Genomic DNA, 19,507 nt, shown 5'->3' with positions numbered 1-19,507 from the left:
ATTATTAATGAGACTTTTCTCTCATCACAGTATTTACTGAATTTCATTGTAAGGGCCCATTTACTGGTGTATACCCCATGTTATACTGTAAGTTGTGGCATGACTGTGCCTAGTACATATTCATATTATTTTCTATAATAAACACGTAGTTTCTTTCACCTCAAACTGACAACTTTTCTCTTATGTAAAACAGTGACAACTAGATTATAGTGAGTATAGCCTAAAATTAGTTACATTAAAAAATAATACTTGTCTATAATATCTCCATCACTAGAGTTACAAGGATTAAGTGGGCCAGTGCTTATGAAGCATTTGCTCTAAAATAACAACATATATATTCTTAAGATAGTACTCTTCTATTTTAAAGGCTTTTCTCATGAATGAGGAAAAAAATTCATTAAAGTTAAGAGAGGATTTCTAGCATACAAATTAGATGAATTTTTATTAACTGGGCCAAGGGTATAATTTATATTCAAACATTCCTTGTGTAACCAGGGTATCCCATCTTCAGAAATGCATCTACAAAGGCAGATAGCTATGTTTTTTTCAAGCATGGAATAGATGTGCACAGATTTACTGAAGAAAGTATATAAATGTTCCAAACACAAATGAAATATAATTGAATACCAATGAAACTTATAATTAGAAATTAAAAATCTAAGCAGTATCACAGAATAGAACCACTTTCAAATACTTATTTCAATACATTAGTGTTTCCAATTATTAAGGCAAACTAGACACTTAACAAAAGAAACAAAACATACCATGTAAACCAAAGAGTAGGAAAATAATGTAACTTAATAACTGGAATAAGTCTTATTTAGTTATTACATGATTCAAGTAAAACAAATGAAACAAGTTCAAATGAAAATTGTGATTACAGCTCATGAAAGTATAAAGGACTTGAGAACAGTCAAGGGTAAATGTACTTTGTTTTAACACAAAGTACCAGAACATTTGTCCCTACATATGCTGATGACAAACATCAAACAGTAATACGCTGTTACTTCTGTTTACATCTGTGCTTTCTAGAAGAGCCAAAAAGAAGAGAAAGAAAAAAATATTAAAACTTTAAGAAGAAAAACTTCTGTGACTACTGTTCAGAAGAGACTTCTTTTTGAATTTTTGCCAGATCTTCAGGTCAAGAGTAACTGTTGGAATTTATGTCATCTATTTTAATTTTGTCCTTGAAATTACATCATTAATTTTGAAATAAATAAAAATCCTAACCTTATGCCATACCATTAATTTAACACCAAAAGAAAAATTTTCACATTTCTACATAAATAAGATTCCTCTTTATGCCTTAGTATTTAAAATTTTTACTGGATTAAAAGGAAATGTCAACATTTTACCTTTATTAATGAAGTCACAACAATTGCTCCAGCATTTACCATAGGATTGTGTGGTTTATCTGAAAATATAAAAGCAATAGCATTACTTTAAATACCTGATATAATTTTCTGTGATGCACAGGTACTTCCCATGAACATACATCTATTTTCTTTATGTAAGCCATTGATTGTTACAGTTCTTTTCGGGGGTCGGGGGTGGAGAGTGGAGGAGTGCATTAAAGTCAGTTACACATCAAACCAGTAATACACTTTTAAGAAGCTGCTATAATTATACAGGCAAACAAAGATTCAGGTACAGACAGACAGTGAACAGTGCTGTAAGAGCACATCCAAATTTCCTAACTCTGCCATTTGATCCTGGGCAAGTAACTGAACTTCACTGTGCCTCAATTTTCCCATCTGTAAACTGGGAGTAATAACAGCACCAATACCTCAGCAAGTCATAATACTTCAATGAATTAAAAAAAATGCTTTGGCACAGCACTAAGCAATCAAATAATATTATTATTAAAAATCACCTTGGAAAAAGTATATCTAGTGTGGACCCAATTTTCCTTTTTTAAAGTATTTTATTTTTGTGTTTATGTATATACATATACATATGCAGAAAATGGAAACAGGTGATACACATAGGATAAAAAGATTACAGGGTATTTAAGTTGTATTCAGCATGCCTTCTATATTTCCTGACAATAAGGATGTATTTCTTGTATAATTACAAAATTACTTAAAATTTAAGTTCATCCAAAATCCTACCTCTTCTCCTAATTCTTACAACAAACAGAATTTCAAATCTCAGCTGATTATACTGTCATTCATAGCACAGCACAAACACCAAACACAAAACTCTTAGGGCACTGAAAACATTTATTTGAAAGCATAATTCCTAATCTGTTTGTGGTAGTAATTTACTTCTTTGGGAACAAGTTCTTATCTAACTTGACACATCTAGCAGAATTCATAAGTTATTGCTACATTATTAGTCTCCCTGAATTTTAAGCAAGTTACCTTCCGTGAGATGAGTCTACAGCTAAACAAGGAAATTCTTCAACTGTTGAAGAGTTACTATATGACCCAGCAATTCCACTCTCAGGTATATAACGAAAAGAAATAAAAACATGTGTACACAAAAACTTGTACACAAATGTTCTCAGCAGTATTACTGATAATAGTCAAAAAGTGAAAAATAACTCACAACCCAAACATCCTGCCAAATGATGAATGGGTAAACAAAATGTGGTATTATTATCCAAACAATGGAATATTATCCAGCAATAAAAAAATGAAGTATTGACATAAGCCACAACATGAAAGCACCTTGAAAATATTATGCTTAGTAAAACAGGCCAGTCAAAAAGACCAAATATAATGATTCCATTTACATAAAGACCAAATATAATGATTCTTTTTATATGAAATGTCCAGAACAGGCAAATCCATAGAGAAGGAAAGTAGATTACTAGTTTCCATGGGTAGAAGAGAAATAGGTATTGACTACTAATATCTCTAATACCTAGGGTATCTTTTAGGAGTGATAAAAGTGTCCCCAAATTGACCGTGGTCATGGTTGTACAAGTCTATGAATATACTAAAAGCCATTAAATTGTACATTTTGAATGAGTAAATTATGTAGTAGGTAAATTATATTTCAATAAAACTGTTAAGAATGTTTAATTAAAAAAATCAATAATGACAAAAAATTGGGTAACTTAACAGTACACCATTTTCTTCAATATAAGATCAACAATATGATTTAGTAGCTAGCTAGGCTTTAAATAGTGTACATTCTGGGTTACCCATGATAATGACAAGTTCTAAAAGTTAAAATAAAACAGTACAGGTATACTATCTAAATAGTACAGTCAGGATTTCACCTATTTCAAATTATGCTAAGGGAAGTCTGCTTTCTTTGAGATCACACGAAATGACAGTAATAGTTGTCACAGAAAAATACTACGCAACAAAAGGGAAGCCAAGAAACAAAAAATTTCCAGTATTATCTATGTAAAAGAAAAACCAAATGCAGACACAGAAATCAAAATATGGAAATCAGGGCTTCCCTGGTGGCACAGTGGTTGAGAGTCCGCCTGCTGATGCAGGGGACACGGGTTCGTGCCCCGGTCCAGGAAGATCCCACATGCTGCGGAGCGGCTGGGCCCCGCAACTGGAGAGGCCACAACAGTGAGAGGCCCGCGCACCGCAAAAAAAAAAAAAAAAATGGAAATCAGGCTGTGCTAAATTAGTTTATACTCGTATTTGTGTATATTCATGTATCTGTCCTTTCATTTTTTTTTTTGGACGTTATCAGGTTTAGACTCTAGGGCCCTAGGAGGTAGCTAATGTGTGTATTCCAAATGGTACCACATAAACGTGGGCATTTACTATTTTGTAAATCATAAATATTCAGCAAATACTACATACGCTACATTTAAGAAGATCTTCCAAGAACACTAAAGCATTTCATGGCATGACAGAGCAATTTTCAGATGTAAGCACTGCTCACTCTGACTTTGGCTTAAAAGCCAGACATCTGAACACTTGGAAATACACCAGAGATTAAAACACCAGCTTTACTGCATTATAAAACCTCAGTCTAAAAGTGGAAATCTCCTTTTCCACTCTGCTCTGCCATAGTCGGAAGGAAAGAACTGAAGGGTTCAGTTTAGAATTTTTAATTTAAAAAGAATTATGACAACAGAAATAACACAAGCTAATTAATAAAGGCTACTATCTGAAGTAATGACATATATTAGCTTAGTAAAATGACAAAATGGACATCTGAAATTTTGGGGCATGTTTTTAACTAGAATGCAAAAAATTGATTAATTTTAACAAATATTTATTCTAAGGGAATAAAACAAGCAAAAAATTCTTCCATGTTATACCAGAAAAAGCTTTTCAAACTAAGTATATGAACCTTACAAAGATGTGGTTCATGACTGAGGCTGATAGTAAAAGAGTAACTACTATAATTTCTTTATCTATTCATTATATTCAGATTAATGTTAATTTATCATCATAATCTTACAAAGCTAGGATAATATTAATACATTTGTTTCTTTTAATTTTATAACGCTAGATAGACACACATGCACATACATACACAGAGTGTAGTTTCACCATAAATTACCCTTGAAATTTTCAATATAAAAAAGACCCACAAACTCTTTTCTTGCTGGGGCTAATCTAAAACCAAGACTCTAGAGCACAGAACCTATGCAGAACTCAAGAAGGAGTGGTATGGTATAGTGACGCCTTCATTTTCCCATTATTTCCCAGATTCCTGGTATTGGCTCAGGCTTGGAAAAAGTCAAAGAATATCAAGGCAAAACCTCTTGTTAAACTTTATATTCAGTTATTACAAAACAGTGCTAAATTCCTGAGTTCTTATTGTGATTTTTTTTTCTTATAGACTTAGTGTCAATAAAATGTATATGGCAAAAAAATGTATTACTTACAATGTTAAAGTCATTTACCTCAAGCCTATTTTATTTCTTACCACTCAATTCACCAGAACCACCTAGTTTATCCAAGTTTGTATTTTGGGGAAAATAGTAATTTTTCTTGTAAAATGTTTAATCTTGTGAGAACAAAAATATTCTTTCCATATTAAATCTAGATGTCAGTGAATTTAATAAATAAGGTACTTCTGCATATGTCCTTATTGAAGTTGCTAGTTTACAGTAATCTCCATAAAATCAAATGTAGCATCAGGATAGAAAGATTATGGTAAAATAAGTAAGAAAATTCAACTGCCCTCAAAACAAATAGAAAGAGAAGCATAAGAAAGTATCAGTCTTGTAACTTCATTTTAAAAACTCATAAAACAATACTGAGTATAAGGCGTATTTTTTATTTTTCATCCAGCAGAAAGAAAAAATACAAAAGTATATTTCTCACAACCATTACTGTAATTCCTTCACTCTTGTTTTCTTCAATTCTATTTTAACTTGTCACACAATGAGGAACCTAGCATATGCCTGAAAGATTAAAAAACAGAAACCAATCTATAGGTTGGTGTTTAGATTTAACACCTCTATCAGATCAAAAGTACTAACTACCTTTGTCCTCCCCTTTTCTTTTGGATTCCTGTAAAGCAATAAGACTTGTTAGTTATCCAACTATTTAACACAAGATATTTCTTTCAAATACTAAATGTTATGGAGAAAAAACAAAACATCACCTCAACTAGGGCCACCATTAAAGCTTTTTATTATGGAAGTTTTCAAATATATACAATATACAAAAGTAGAAAGAAAAGAATATAAGCATGCATGTACCCATCATTTAGCTTCAATGATTACCAACATACAGTAATAATCACATGCATCACTCCCAGCTACACTCCACTGAATTATCTTAAAGCAAATTCTGGACCCTGTGAGACTTTATAAGATATTCCCCTATAGGTGGTTATAAAGTGAAAATCTTACTTCCTGCCTCTGTCTTTTCTCTAGCCCACTTTCCAGTGGTATGAGATGCCTAAAAAACCTGTTTTTTAAAGTAGCTTAACTATCTCTATGGGTTTCAGAGAAATTCCATGACAAATGAAAAAGTATCAATGCTTTTAATTTTCTTTTTCTTCGGAAAAAAAACTAGTTAGATTTACACAGGAAAATGAGGTATTTCTTCTTCCAAGTAACTTTTATGTAATTCTTACCATCTTCATTTAAGAACAGTTTGTTGAACCTTAATCCACTTGGCTCTTTCCCAACATATCGATGCACATATTCTGTTCCAAGATCATTAACAGCAATGGCATATTTCAAAGGTTTTACACAGGATTGAAGGCAAAATGGAACTTTGGTATCCCCAATAGAATGCCTATTTAAAAGTAGATTTAAAAAATAATTAAGATCAACTGTGAAAAAATGTAACAATAACTGGAGCTGTTATTTACATGTTAATTCTAATTTATAACAGTTTTCCCATAATTCAACAGCAAGTTTACTTGGATATTGAAGAATAATTATGTTTATTTTAACAGGGATACTGCAATAAAAAGGCAAAAGCTTTCAAGTACTCAGGTAATAGACTGGTTCAAAATTAGATAACAAGTAATGCAAAAAATTGCCTCCGGGGCTTCCCTTGTGACACAGTGGTTGAGAGTCCGCCTGCTGATTCAGGGTACACGGGTTCTTGCCCCTGTCTGGGAAGATCCCACATGCCGCAGAGCGGCTGGGCCCGTGAGCCATGGCCGCTGAATCTGCACGTCCGGAGCCTGTGCTCCGCAACGGGAGAGGCCACAAGAGTGAGAGGCCCGCGTACCGCAAAAAAAAAAAAAAAAAGAAAAAAAAGAGAAAGAAAAAATTGCCTCTGAGGGCAACAGGGTATGGCCCTCCTTACTCCTATCTGTATTCAATCATATAAAATGAACTAGCCCTTTTAGAAATTAGTCACAATTTTTTTTTACTCATAGCTTTAATAATGGCTAAACTGTGGTTAGTTTTTAAATGAAGCTCAGTTTATTCAATAAACTGAGACCCTGTCTATAAATGCCTCATCTTGTGAACCATATCTATTGACAATTTCAGCCCCATTAAAAGAAACAGCATCCAGTTTTATAAACCTGATAGAGCTGGCACTAACGGCAATCATAATCACCATGTAGATAAACAACAGAGCAAACTAAGATGAAAATGAAACAGAGAATAGGTTTGAAAGTGAAAAAACTGTGACTGGCCCCATTATAATGTAAGCTTAACAAGGGCAGTGATCTTTGTTTTATTTGCTGAAGTATCCCAGGTGCCCCAAACAATGTTCCAACACATTACAGGCACTCATTTATTCGAGTGAAATTTATTCACAGTGAAACTGGGCACTATAATAACTACCCCTGGGCAAACAGGGGGTTTAATGGAGACATCAGAAAGACACCTTACTTCTAAGTATATGATGGAATATAAATAAATATGTGTATATATATATATATAATATATAATATTTTTCCTGTCAAATTTATGAATAACTTCTAATTCAGACCATAACTTCAATTTGGCAATCATTCTGAAACCTGACAAAAGCCTGTCTTACTACCTTTGGATTTAAAAATACCTATGTTCTAGCCCAAAGTCAAGTTTCTTATCTCTAGATAAGAAAACTGAACTAAAAGAATCATCTCTACACACAAAGTATGTTTAAGAAGAAAAAACACATGTGCAATAATTAGGTGATAATAATTTCTTCCAAATATAAAAATTTCCACTACATGATAAACCATTTCCTCCAAATACAAAAAAATAGGAATACCACTCCCTACTGGAATTTGCTCCGTAAGGATAAGCCATGTCTTCTCATGCATTTGTGTCTGTTCATAGCACCCGATATTTAATTCAACACGCAAGTGTTTAGTACATTTCACAGGCCCAGATAAGGATAAAAGCCTGTCATAATGGAGAGAACAATGGACTGGAATTTAAGAGACCAAGGTGCTAGTTTCACCTCTGCCAGTTTTATACAAACTCTGAACCTCAGATTCCTTATTATAAGAATGAATGAGCCAAACCACATGTTTTTTTTAACTGTAAATATTTGAGGAAGATAAGTAGTAAAAAATAAAAGGATCACTTACAATGGAGGCACTTAAGAGATACAAGTTTTAATAAATGGGTGGAAAAGCTTTAACTGGGACATTATCTTAAAAAATAAAATCTAAAATTATATGGCTAAATGACTTGTAGTTTTAACAAAATTTAGGATAAAATTACATCTCTGATATAAATTCATCAAGCTATATACACCTCGGAGTTGTATATCTCATTTTATTTAAGTTATATTTTAATGAAAAAAAATAATTACCTTAGTAAAAGCAAAGAAAAAACCAGAAAGATTATACCTCTGAGCTAAAGTCTTCCAATGAGTAAAAAAATATTGATTTTTCTTTTTTTGGCATAATTTTTCTGACTGATAAAACCAAATTACAACACGATAAGAAATCTTATGTCTGACTCATAGCATAATAAAAAAGGTCATGCTTAAAAAAATATTTCAGAACTCTATTTTTCCAAGGGCCTCTCTTAATTTACTTTTTTTTTAATTGACTTTTTAAATCAAATCATTCTCTTTGAAGTGCCCTCATATTGTTATCCTTTTTATAATTCTACTGGATCATCAAATGTCAGTGGTTATGCCCGGAGTGTGAGTACATCCCAAAGATCACCTTTGTAGACTTCATGAAATCCTGTGTCTTTTGAAAATGACTGATGGGTAAGAGACTTTATTACATTATATTGCCTTAACTACCATGCTAATCATATAAGCAGCAAGAGGAACAAAGATAATGACAGGATAGGTAACCCATGTTAAGCCAAGAAAGGTGAACTAATTTTATTAGCAGTCAGTTCATTAGTGAATAATTTCATGTTCTGCCAAATCTACTTTTCCTAAGTAAATGTGTAACTGCAGTCCCTTGAACAATAAGCATTCAAGTAACAAGACTACAACTGTGAATAAGATAGATGAAATGCCTCATAAAATTTAGTATAAGGTATTGTTTCAGTTGAGTTTTCTAACTTAGACTAAAATCTAAACTTCTTTACCTTCTTGAATTTATGTCAGGTCAGGGGGCTAATTACTATTACAGAAGAGGCTCCTCTCTACCTCATGTTCACTATTATGCAAAATTTAAGGCTTAGAGTTGGTTTTGATGGATCTGAAATAAACTTACCTCTGTCCATCTACTGTACAAACGGACACACCCCACAAATCAGGACTGAACTTGGCTAACTGAGGAATATAATCTGCAACCTATCCAAAACAATGGAAAGAAATTAACAGTTATAATATAGGCAAATAGTATTTTCTTCTACCAAAAAACTGATCTCAATTTAGCTTCTACCAATGAACAGTTATTTTATAATACTCAGTGGCTTTGTAGTCTATCTTTTATAACAATATTCATAAAAACTAAGGGCACAACAGACTTGAGGATTACAAGTGAAATCTAAGTGACTTCTCTCAGTCTCCATCACCTACTATGTTTTCCAATGCATTCTGTCTTCCTAAAAAAGCACAGTCTAAAAGAACTAGGATTTGATTTTTTTTTTAAGGGAAACAGAGAACTTCTTTAATCAGGGTCATGCTAATAGGGTTTCATTACCTAAAAACTTTCAGTATGGAGAATAAATAAAATAGCGCTTGTATTATGTAGAGGATTTTAAAAACTGGGAACATTTTATTTAATGTTCAAGGATATCATACCTGCAGAAATTCCCAGTAAGCTACTTTTTAATTAATTAAAAATTTAAAAGCCATCTCAATCATTTGAAAATTAAAAAGAACTCTTAAGCTTAGATTTCTTTTTAGCCAAAATAACAATTAAGTTAACTATTTGAAATATTTTAAAAGCACTTACTCCAGTGGCTTCACTTAAATTTCTTAATCAGCAAAACACAAACTACACAATTTTACTCTCTACCTCAAGTTTAGTTGAATTTATTAAGTGATAGGCTTAGGAAAAACGTTACCTTTCCTCCAGACTGCTTTTTAGCACTCTCATATAACTCATCAATGTGTGAAGTAAAAGACATAAAGTCAGGAATGACAAACTTTCTTCTAAAGGCTTGTGTCAACAAAACAATGTTGCTTTGAACACATCTGTGGAATACGAGAAAAAAATTAATAGACTGGGTACCTTTCAAATATTAGTACTTGCTAATAATAACAATATTAATCAGGAGAATATTCAAACAATAAAGAAATTCAACATTTTAAACAACAAACTAAATTCTATAAATTATACTCTTTCTACATTATTTTCTTTCCTTCAAGCAGCCTTTCATGTAGCTGCTTGTAAGCTGTTGAACAAATTAAAGAAATAAATTAGCCTAAAAATTGTGTCAAAGATTAAAACAGCAGAGCATTCCACCAGATTAAGTACCAAGACCATCTAAAAACAAGCTTTTCAGCCTACCAGAGTTGATAAGCATTCAGCAAGACATTTGGTTAACAAAAATCAGACTTTAATATATAGCTGAGATCCTGTTTATTCTTCCATGAAATAACCTCAGACACATATCCTTTAATTTCTACGTATTACTAGTATTTCACAAAAAAATAAACATTTTGTATTTTAATATATTTTTCCTAAATTACATTTTGAAAAATTTGCATTTCTAAGCTAAAAAAAACGGAAATAATACCAACTTCGTTTAGTCAGATTTGTCTCTTATGTGAAATACTTATTAAAATGCTTATAAAAATAATGTATAACTTTAAAAATTATATACAGTAGTATAATAATTTTATATTATTTGAATCACCAAAAATGTTAAATTACATTATTCTATTCACTGTAAGATGTGTATATATATTGTAGAATAAAGTTGTTTCACTGTTAAAAATTATTTAAAAGATATGATAAACCATCTGGATAAGAGAGCATGAAATCTAATGATTTGAACCAATATTCTACTTTGTTTTAAAAAGGATTCAAGCTAGAAAATCAACTTATTAATGTAACCTTAAAGAGTTTAAAAATAGGTAACAGCCAGCCATATACTCTAAATTCATCTTCTTAAGAGAGTCTCAGAAACTTAGTAATAGAATAGTTAATTGATAAAGGAAGACATTTGCAGACCTGAGCATCAAGCCATAATATCAACTTAAGACTAAGCCCATAACAGACTAAAAAGTACTAAGTTTCAAGTACTACTTATCCTGCTTAACCCTCAAAACATGAACACTCTGAGAAGATGATTTCCCCACTTTACAGATAAGAAAAATCTGTGTTTAACTTGCAAGTAAATAACATGCACTAATTATAAATGGAGAGTCGGAAAAGTAGACACTCTCGGTATTTCTTTTTCAATCCATGGTAAATGATAAATTTTTATATCTCAGTATCTTAATTCAAGTTGTTCTTAATAAAACATCAAATTAGAATTAAAAGCCAGGTATCACACTTTAACTATTAATAAAAATCCAGAATATATACTCACTTGGTCAACATAAAATTAAACACTGATTTAAAATAAAATAGGTTATTTTCAGTGATAAAGATGTGCTTCAGTTACAACATGAAAAAGTTACAGTCCTAATTTCCATTATTAATCTACAGATGTAGAAATAATTGACATCCAAGAGATAACAAATATTTACTTCAATAAACTTTGATAAATTTTGACATAGTTTCAATGTTAATCTAATAAATACTTTTTGCCATTGACTTAATATTTAATATGCTCCAAACAGCAATTCAACTTGCACGTGAGTTGCAAGTAATATATAACAAAAGACACATTTCTCAGCAGAAAGAAGTTAGGACAATTCCTGACCTTAAATCACTATATCCGTTATCAAATCAAATCTACATGGCCCCTTTTTCAAGAAGTATTACATGAGAAAATATGAGGACTGCCAAACATAAATTATTAACCTTACTACTAACTATTTAACTACTCAAAATTAAACAGCACTTTTAAAAGGAGGCTTTATCATTAACAATATTGTACAGTCAGTGAAACTGGGATTTTTTTTTTTTTTGCTCTATCAGAAGGTGCTCATAAAGCTGTGCGAACAGCCTTCACTGGTGAATTACTATGGCCAACCAAGGCAATACCATTCAAAAGAGTGTCTAGCTGCACGCTGATGAACAAACTGTAATGTTTTTCTTGGGAGTTATTTTAATATAGATGTCATGAATCTAAGTAGAAAATCAGAAGGGATATAAAGTGACCTGAGGAGGAAGTGCTTATGCTTTTCAACAGTCACATCTTTCTCATGCTTTGTTCAGTTTTCTCATCTGTAAACTGGTAATAATAATTTTTCTTTCCTTCTTTACTTAAATGTTTAGGGTTAGCAACTGTAATGCACATCAATGTTTTACAAAATATCTCACATATAATTTTTCATTAGTAAAATAACATAGTGGATAAGAATTTTTTAAGAAAAAGCAAATACAAAGACTACCATTCATTTCCTCCAAAACAAAAAAGATTAAAAAATTATGATCACACATAAAAATACTTCTAATATTTATATGGCTAAAAATGCATGAATAAATAAGGCATTCCTTTTCAATACAAATTTTCTACTTCTATTGAGATTATTAGCATTAAAAACAATTGATTATCTAGATAGGTACAGGCAGTCTCCAACTTTCAAATAGACCATGCTCCAAAAAATATGCATAGAATTCATCTTCCCATTCAGAAAAAATTCTACATATTAGATGTTTCTCAGATTACCCTCAAAGGCTAAATATATTAAGCAACAATGTATTTTAGGTAAAATATCAACACGTTGACTTCAACCAAACCTTTCCACTTTCCTTTATAAATTACTTCTTTGGGAAGATGAATTCCATTGTACCCACCTGCATGGAGGTGAGATTATTTCTGGCAACACTAACTAGAAAACTTCTCATTTTGACAACAGAGAAAAAACTTCTCTGAAGCAATCACCATTCCAGGTGACCTGAAAAGGTTAATAGTCAGAGGTGTTTTGTTTGTTTTGTTTTGGTGGTACGCGGGCCTCTCAGTGTTGTGGCCTCTCCCATTGCGGAGCACAGGCTCTGGACACGCACGCTCAGTGGCCATGGTTCACGGGCCCAGCCGCTCCGCGGCATGTGGGATCTTCCCGGACCGGGGCACGAACCCGTGTCCCCTGCATTGGCAGGCGGACTCTCAACCACTGCACCACCAGGGAAGCCCAATAGTCAGAGGTTTTGAATCACCTCATTCTAGGGATGAAAAGAGAAATCATATGCCTATAGATGTAAACTTTTCCATTGCTTGTTCACATATACCACCACTAAGCATTTGTCAAGTTGGGAACTGCCTATATTACAATCATCAATTTTTTAAAAAAATTGGATTAGTATTTAAAATAATGCTAATTGTTAGTTTTTAATATACTTATGGGTAGAAAATTTTATGATTGTTTCCTGGCTTCATACTCAGTGTATTTAAATTACTTTCAATTTCATATTTAAACAGAGCAATATGTTTATGAAGCACAAAAGAAATTTAACCAGTACTAAAAAGGTATAAAATACTGCTTTCACTTAGGAATTCCAAAGCAATTCCTTATACCCATTATCAACAGACCTACCTACCAACTCTCTGACAACTTCATTCTCAGATATACCAAAATAACCCCCCAGAAGGCACCCCACAATCAAGATACTTTGCACAGAGAGTTCATGAACACTAAAAATAAAATAATCTTTACTGCAAAGGCACAGCTAACTAGAAGTGATTTCCTTCCCTTCACAAAGAAACAGGTTCTGAAGATTCAAAATTCCTAACACCAATTCCAACATGGAACTAAAATCTACACTTAATAAGGTCGGCTGAGTTCACAGAATCAAGAACCTTGTGGTGAAAAGACAGAGATCTAAAATTGTCAGCAGTGCTTCACAGTATGCCAAGATACTTGGGAGGATCTCAGTTAAATACTTATACCTTCATATGACTTAATATTCCAGGATATTCCCAGGAGACATCTAGAACAAATCATCTAGCCCCCAAAAGACAATAAAAGAAAAAAAATAATAAAAATGCATACATACAAATAAACTTTCAAGGTAGATGCTGGAATTCGTTGGATCTATTCCAACCTAAGCCTATGGTCTGGAAAAAGCCAATACCTTACAGTAGTGTTTACAGTTTTATACAAGTTTTCATTTAATTTTAGTTGTAAAATACCATTTACCTCCTTGGGATCCATGACAAACTTGCTGTCTATTAAATCATTAAGCAATCAGACTAGTAGGAACACATTAATGAAGATAAATAATAAAGATATGCAAATATAAGAAAGTCAAAATAAATATTCTCATTCAACCAAATGAAGGCATTCATGTCCAAAGTTAGCATTAAGTTTTTAAACATTATGAAGAAAACAAAAACAGCCAAAAGCCTATGTAGTAATACGTCTGAAGAGAGGAGAGCAGCAGACAACAGAGACATATAAAACTAACGAATATAGGCTGCCTGAAGCCGTCTCATTTTACGGTGTCATCTAAAACACCTTGTAGGAAAGAACTGAGACCATGCTGAGAAAGGCTGCAAGATATGCAGATGAATTAAGAGATCAATTTAAACCATGACAGGACAAAGAGTGTGCTCTATTCAAACTGAATGCAATCTCCAGGTACTATAAATTGGAAACATCCATGGCTACGCTTCCTCAGAACAGTTTCAAAGTATATTCTTAGCCCCAATGTATTATAGAAATTTAATGTGCACCAAGTTGTTCCAAACAATTTATGTTTATAAGTCCCCTCCCCCCTTTTTTTCAGTTACACAGGAAGCACTGGTCTTCAAAGATGCAATTTCGTTTTAAAAGAAAAATCACCATATAGCATAGCAAGTGACCATTAAAGGTTTGGCAGAAATTTTTACTTTTTAAAAAGATCTTTGTCTAGCATGACACCATCTGATGTTGTTTGAAGAGTTAATCTTAACATATCCATACACTCTTTCAACCTGGGATCAGACGTTCGCAATCCTGTAGATTTGAGTGCCTGTTTTTAAAAAAATAAGAGTTTGTAAATATATAGTGCAAATAAGGTATATGCTTATTCCAACTACAAGTTTTTAACTCCTGTATATAAAAACTTCTACACAAGACCTGAATATGTATATGGCATTTTAGTGTCACTATTACCCACTTTCTGGACAAGTTTCTCATTGTTTCTTTCATTTTCTTTCATTGATTACCTTGAAATGAGCATGATGAAAATTTGAAAATAAGAGAAACAGTGTCAGTCAGAATCTACACGTCAGATGACCTTTAAAACTACATTTCAATATTACCATATTATTGATTCAGTATTACTGATTTTTAAAAAGTGAAGATAGAAAAATATAAAAACTTACTGTAATAAATTTATGAACAGGTATTTTCTCTTGTCCTTCTGCGATTGTATAGAATAGCAAATCTTCCAAGCTAGGTAACAGACCCTGCTTTATTTTACTAAAGGGGGAAAAAAGAAGACAAAATTAACCCTTATGTGAACATTCAAGTGGATTTTAGCTATATCCATTTAAAAATAATCACTGAACCAAACTACAGTTGAGTTGATCTATTCATCAAGACCTAGTATCATAATAAATGCTGATTTACCAAAATCAAACAGTATTACTGAAACTGCACTGAAAAACAAGTTTAAAAAATGATTCATTAATTAATACAGATATCCTTTAATCCCAAGTTTTAAAATCTTGAGCACTATTTCTAGTGGTGCTAATGCCTAGCCATCTGTTATGGTAATACCTTCCTGTACAGCCTAATACAATCACCCAATATTAATTATGGAGCCTAGCCAATGCTCAGGTAAGAGTCAATACTTTGTTCTCTTGTTGTTATTGTTTTTTAATATGATGACTATACATATATATTGTTCAAAGTTAACCTGATTGTAAATCTGGGGGAGAGAACAATTAAGTACTGGACAGTGAAGACTAGTGCGTAAGTCCTTGAATCCTGGTTACAATACTTACTAGCTGAGTCACCCTGGATAAATTAATTAACCTTTCTGTTAATCAATTTCCTCATCTGAGAAAGGGAGATAATAGGGCCTGCCTCACAGGGTTCTTGTGAGAATCAGTTGACTTAATACATTCAATATCTTTAGAGCACTGCCTGGCAGAGAGTAAGTACTCAATCGTTGGTAGTTGTAGTTACTATGTCTAAAGTGACCTAGGCTTTTACATGTACAGACCAAATGCCACAAATCACAAAGACTGTTAGAATAAAAATTTTACCATAAAAATACATTAAAATCTAGTATAAAGTGCTATGATTAACCAAACTTTTAATCAAGAAAAAATTTTTCCTATCCGTTGAAAAGCTTTCAGGTAAACAAACCATAATGAACCTATTTAACGTCTTCTTTCTGGGGGCTCTGAAACTGAAATGGTACATTTCAATATTCTGAACATCTATGACTGCCATAAGTATTATAGTGATGTTATGAGAATTTTAGATCTAGGGCAGACCAATCCCCTCTCCATCCATCACTATTTATTAAAATCAAAGGTAGAAATATATATGTGTGTGTATATGTATAGAATGTGTTATATATAAAATATCTGGAAAGACTTTACCTGTATTTCAAGAAAGAGAGAAAATTAGAGAGTGGTCCATATATTTCTAACTTAAAAGACAATAGAATACAGTGTTGTTTCACAGAGCATGTACATTTACATATGGACATATAAAATTTCTCCTAAAAGACACATTAATGTTGGCATTAATATCATTTATACTTGTTTTCAAAGCTGTTATACCAACTTTTAGTTCTTAAAGTCAACCCTAAAGTATAGGAATTTCATACCAATGTTTAAAAAAAAACTAACACATAGGATTATTGTAATTTAATGATATATCCCAGATATATAAATATTCCCTGAAGCAATTCTGGCTCTTAAAGAACTTTTAAAAATGTATTTGGGATATTTTAATAATAAGAGTTAAAATTTATTGATCACTTTTGTTAAGTACTCTGCTGTTTTACATTCGTTCTAATTTAATCCCTCCAATGATGTCATAACAGAAGGTACCATTATCCAAAATATAGTATGGTTCCTGGCACACAGTAGAAGCTCAATTTATTCATTATTTGTTAAAAAAAAATGACTAACTCTATCCCCATTTCACAGAGGCTCAGACAGGTCAACAAACTTCCCAAGACTGCAAAGTGGTAGAGATATAGTTAGAACCTCTGTTTCTCTGAATCCAGAGTCCAAACTATATACCACTACAGTTTTACTGGCTCTCAAACGTACTAGCTAGTTATTACTTTTATAAGGTACAATTTTTCTAGGTTTTAGCCTGATCTAAAACCATTAAACAGGATTCAACAATACTGATGACTTAATATAATACATTTAAAGAAAAATTGAGCCAGCTGTCAAAAACAATCAGTGGAAAATAACATACCAATTATTTACAGAAAGTGGTTTGTCAAATAAACTTCAGATAGTGGTAGTTTATCACTTTAAACTGCAGAATAAGCTTTCTATGTATTTATCACAGTAAATGGTATTTGTTTTGCCTAAAAGCTATGTAAGTAACATAAAATATACACTTCTTTAGCTTATGGTACATAGGGCAAAAAAATTAAAATGACCATGTTTACTTCCACAGCTAGCAAAAAAAGGTAAATATTTACTTGCTTTTGGAGAAGAGGCTAATTTTTATCCATAGGAGAGAGATTTAAGTCGTCCCTAAAAAATATGCTCGCAAAATAAATGTTCAAAATTGATTTTTTTTAAAAAAAGTACTACCAATCTCAGCATTTAAAAGCTCAGACTCTTATTTGAGAATGAGTTCACTTCAACAGTCTGGTGAACAAATGCACAGATTCTCCCCAAACAACACACAGAAGTTATTCCAAAGACCTTTCTTGGTATTACCCCCTTTTATTTCCCCAAATTTAATATGGTTTTGTGGCAACGCTTCATGATAATACATTTTGCTCTTAAAACTCAAAAGCTAAAAATTATAGTTTTCAGACTATATAGTAACTAGGATATTCTTGAGAAGTATTTAAGTTTTAATGACAAAAAAAATAGACTATAACAGGCTTTCAAATTGTAATATCAACAATTGTTGATAAGCCCTTAGATTCCTTAAGGAAAAACATGAATGGTTATGACACTCAGCAACTAAAATGGGATAGTTAAATCCAAGGTAAAGTCCTTGTTTCATACCTTTTTATTCCTTCCCTTTTATTCTCCCTCATTTTCTTTCTAATTTCTGCCTTTAAGATCTTTTCACTGCCATTTTGTTCCTTCTTTTACCTATTCCTTCTCCTACTTTACCCTCACAAAATACCTGCCTACAACACAGAAATGATTTCTTTAAAAAATTTAAAAAAAAATCCCATGTATTTAACTGGCATCTATAACATGTACAGCATTATAGTAGTCATTACTTACAGTCTAAAAGGGAAATAGAAGACATACATCATGAGGAATTACAAGAAAGAAACAATGGGATCCAATCACTGGAAAATTACCTCACTGTGGACTAATAAGGTAAAGTTTTAGGAGAGGTGGAATTAGAGCTAGACTTGAAAGATGGGTAGAAGCTGGAAATATGGCAACAGAAGAGGTTTCCGGCCAAGGAAACAGAATGACCACAGCAATGAAGGTAACCATTCACTGGGTATTCACAAAGAACAGCGAACAGTTAGAGCACAGTATATGTGAATTAAGGTGCCTGTTTCCACCCATGAGCTGTTAAAATACCTAATTTTCAGGGTTGAGAGAGATCTATATAAATCAACCAATAAATGAAGAGACTACCAAAAATTTACATATGGAGTTTATATTCAGGGGCAATTTCTGCAAACATGAAAAGAGACACTGTCTTTGATTACTGATCAACCAGTTTCCCAATACCAAAGGACAATTAAAACTCCTCAGTCTGATATTCAGTTTATAATTTGGCTTAGTACTATCTATTCTATCAAAATTTTCTACATAAAAAACTGTACTATCAAATGAAAGGAGGAAAATGAACTGCAAAATGAGAAGAAGAAAAGAAATGGAAACTAACTATATTGTCTTATTGTTAAATAACGTTTCATATTACTTGACCTTTCCAAACTATAAAAGCTGGAGTAATGTCTGTCTTTTTTTTTTTTTGTCAACCCCATATAACTCAAATGCGTAATACAGTGTAGTGTGGTAAACCTATTAGATAATCAAAAACTTTCAACTAGGTTTAAAAAAAATGATGCTCACTGATAGAATAAAAAAGAATGCTTTGGTGTTTTTACTTATGTCTTCATTTTAAAACAATGATCTTTAAAAAATATCTGGAGTTGTTTCTAAATCAGTTTATCATTTTGATTTTCAGAGTGATCTGACTGATAGAAAGTGTCCATCAACACCAGTAAATTAGCAGATTAAACCTGTGAGGTTGAAAGCTGAATTGATAGTGGCTGACCATATACCATTGTAAATCTGACAAAGTGATAAATTCTGCTCAATCTCTAAATCATTTTGTCCCAAGGCTAATTATTGGGGAATTTAAAAACAAAATCTTACATCTTTTAAAGTTTTATTGTTAAAAAAGGACTTTCTGTTGTTTCATCTTATAACTTCATGTGATAAAGCAAAGTGGGTAAACTGTCCCCTATTTACAGATAAGGACAGAGTCTCAAAGTCAAGCAATATGTATGTCCAATGTCACAC

General features: G+C 32.2%; 1 protein-coding gene across 4 annotated transcripts in view; it reads right to left on the bottom strand.

Moving 5' to 3' along the window:
* Positions 1-19,507, bottom strand: part of GLS (glutaminase) — an 82,962-nt gene that overhangs the window by 54,087 nt on the left and 9,368 nt on the right. For 3 of the 4 annotated variants that reach the window (XM_004276943.4, XM_033400299.2, XM_004276942.4), the window contains exons 2-7: positions 15,179-15,275; positions 14,702-14,823; positions 9,821-9,950; positions 9,022-9,101; positions 6,016-6,179; positions 1,356-1,414 (exon numbers count right to left, since the gene is read on the bottom strand). In XM_004276943.4, the coding sequence (XP_004276991.1) occupies positions 1,356-1,414; positions 6,016-6,179; positions 9,022-9,101; positions 9,821-9,950; positions 14,702-14,823; positions 15,179-15,275 (652 nt within the window). Of the gene's footprint in view, positions 1-1,355; positions 1,415-6,015; positions 6,180-9,021; positions 9,102-9,820; positions 9,951-14,701; positions 14,824-15,178; positions 15,276-19,507 lie in introns of those variants that run through there. The other variant, XM_049712144.1, reaches the window with a different exon arrangement.

Source organism: Orcinus orca, chromosome 7, assembly GCF_937001465.1.
Source record: "Orcinus orca chromosome 7, mOrcOrc1.1, whole genome shotgun sequence".
In the NCBI taxonomy this organism is placed as follows: Eukaryota; Metazoa; Chordata; class Mammalia; order Artiodactyla; family Delphinidae; genus Orcinus; species Orcinus orca.
This window is presented reverse-complemented; position numbering and strand designations above follow the sequence as displayed.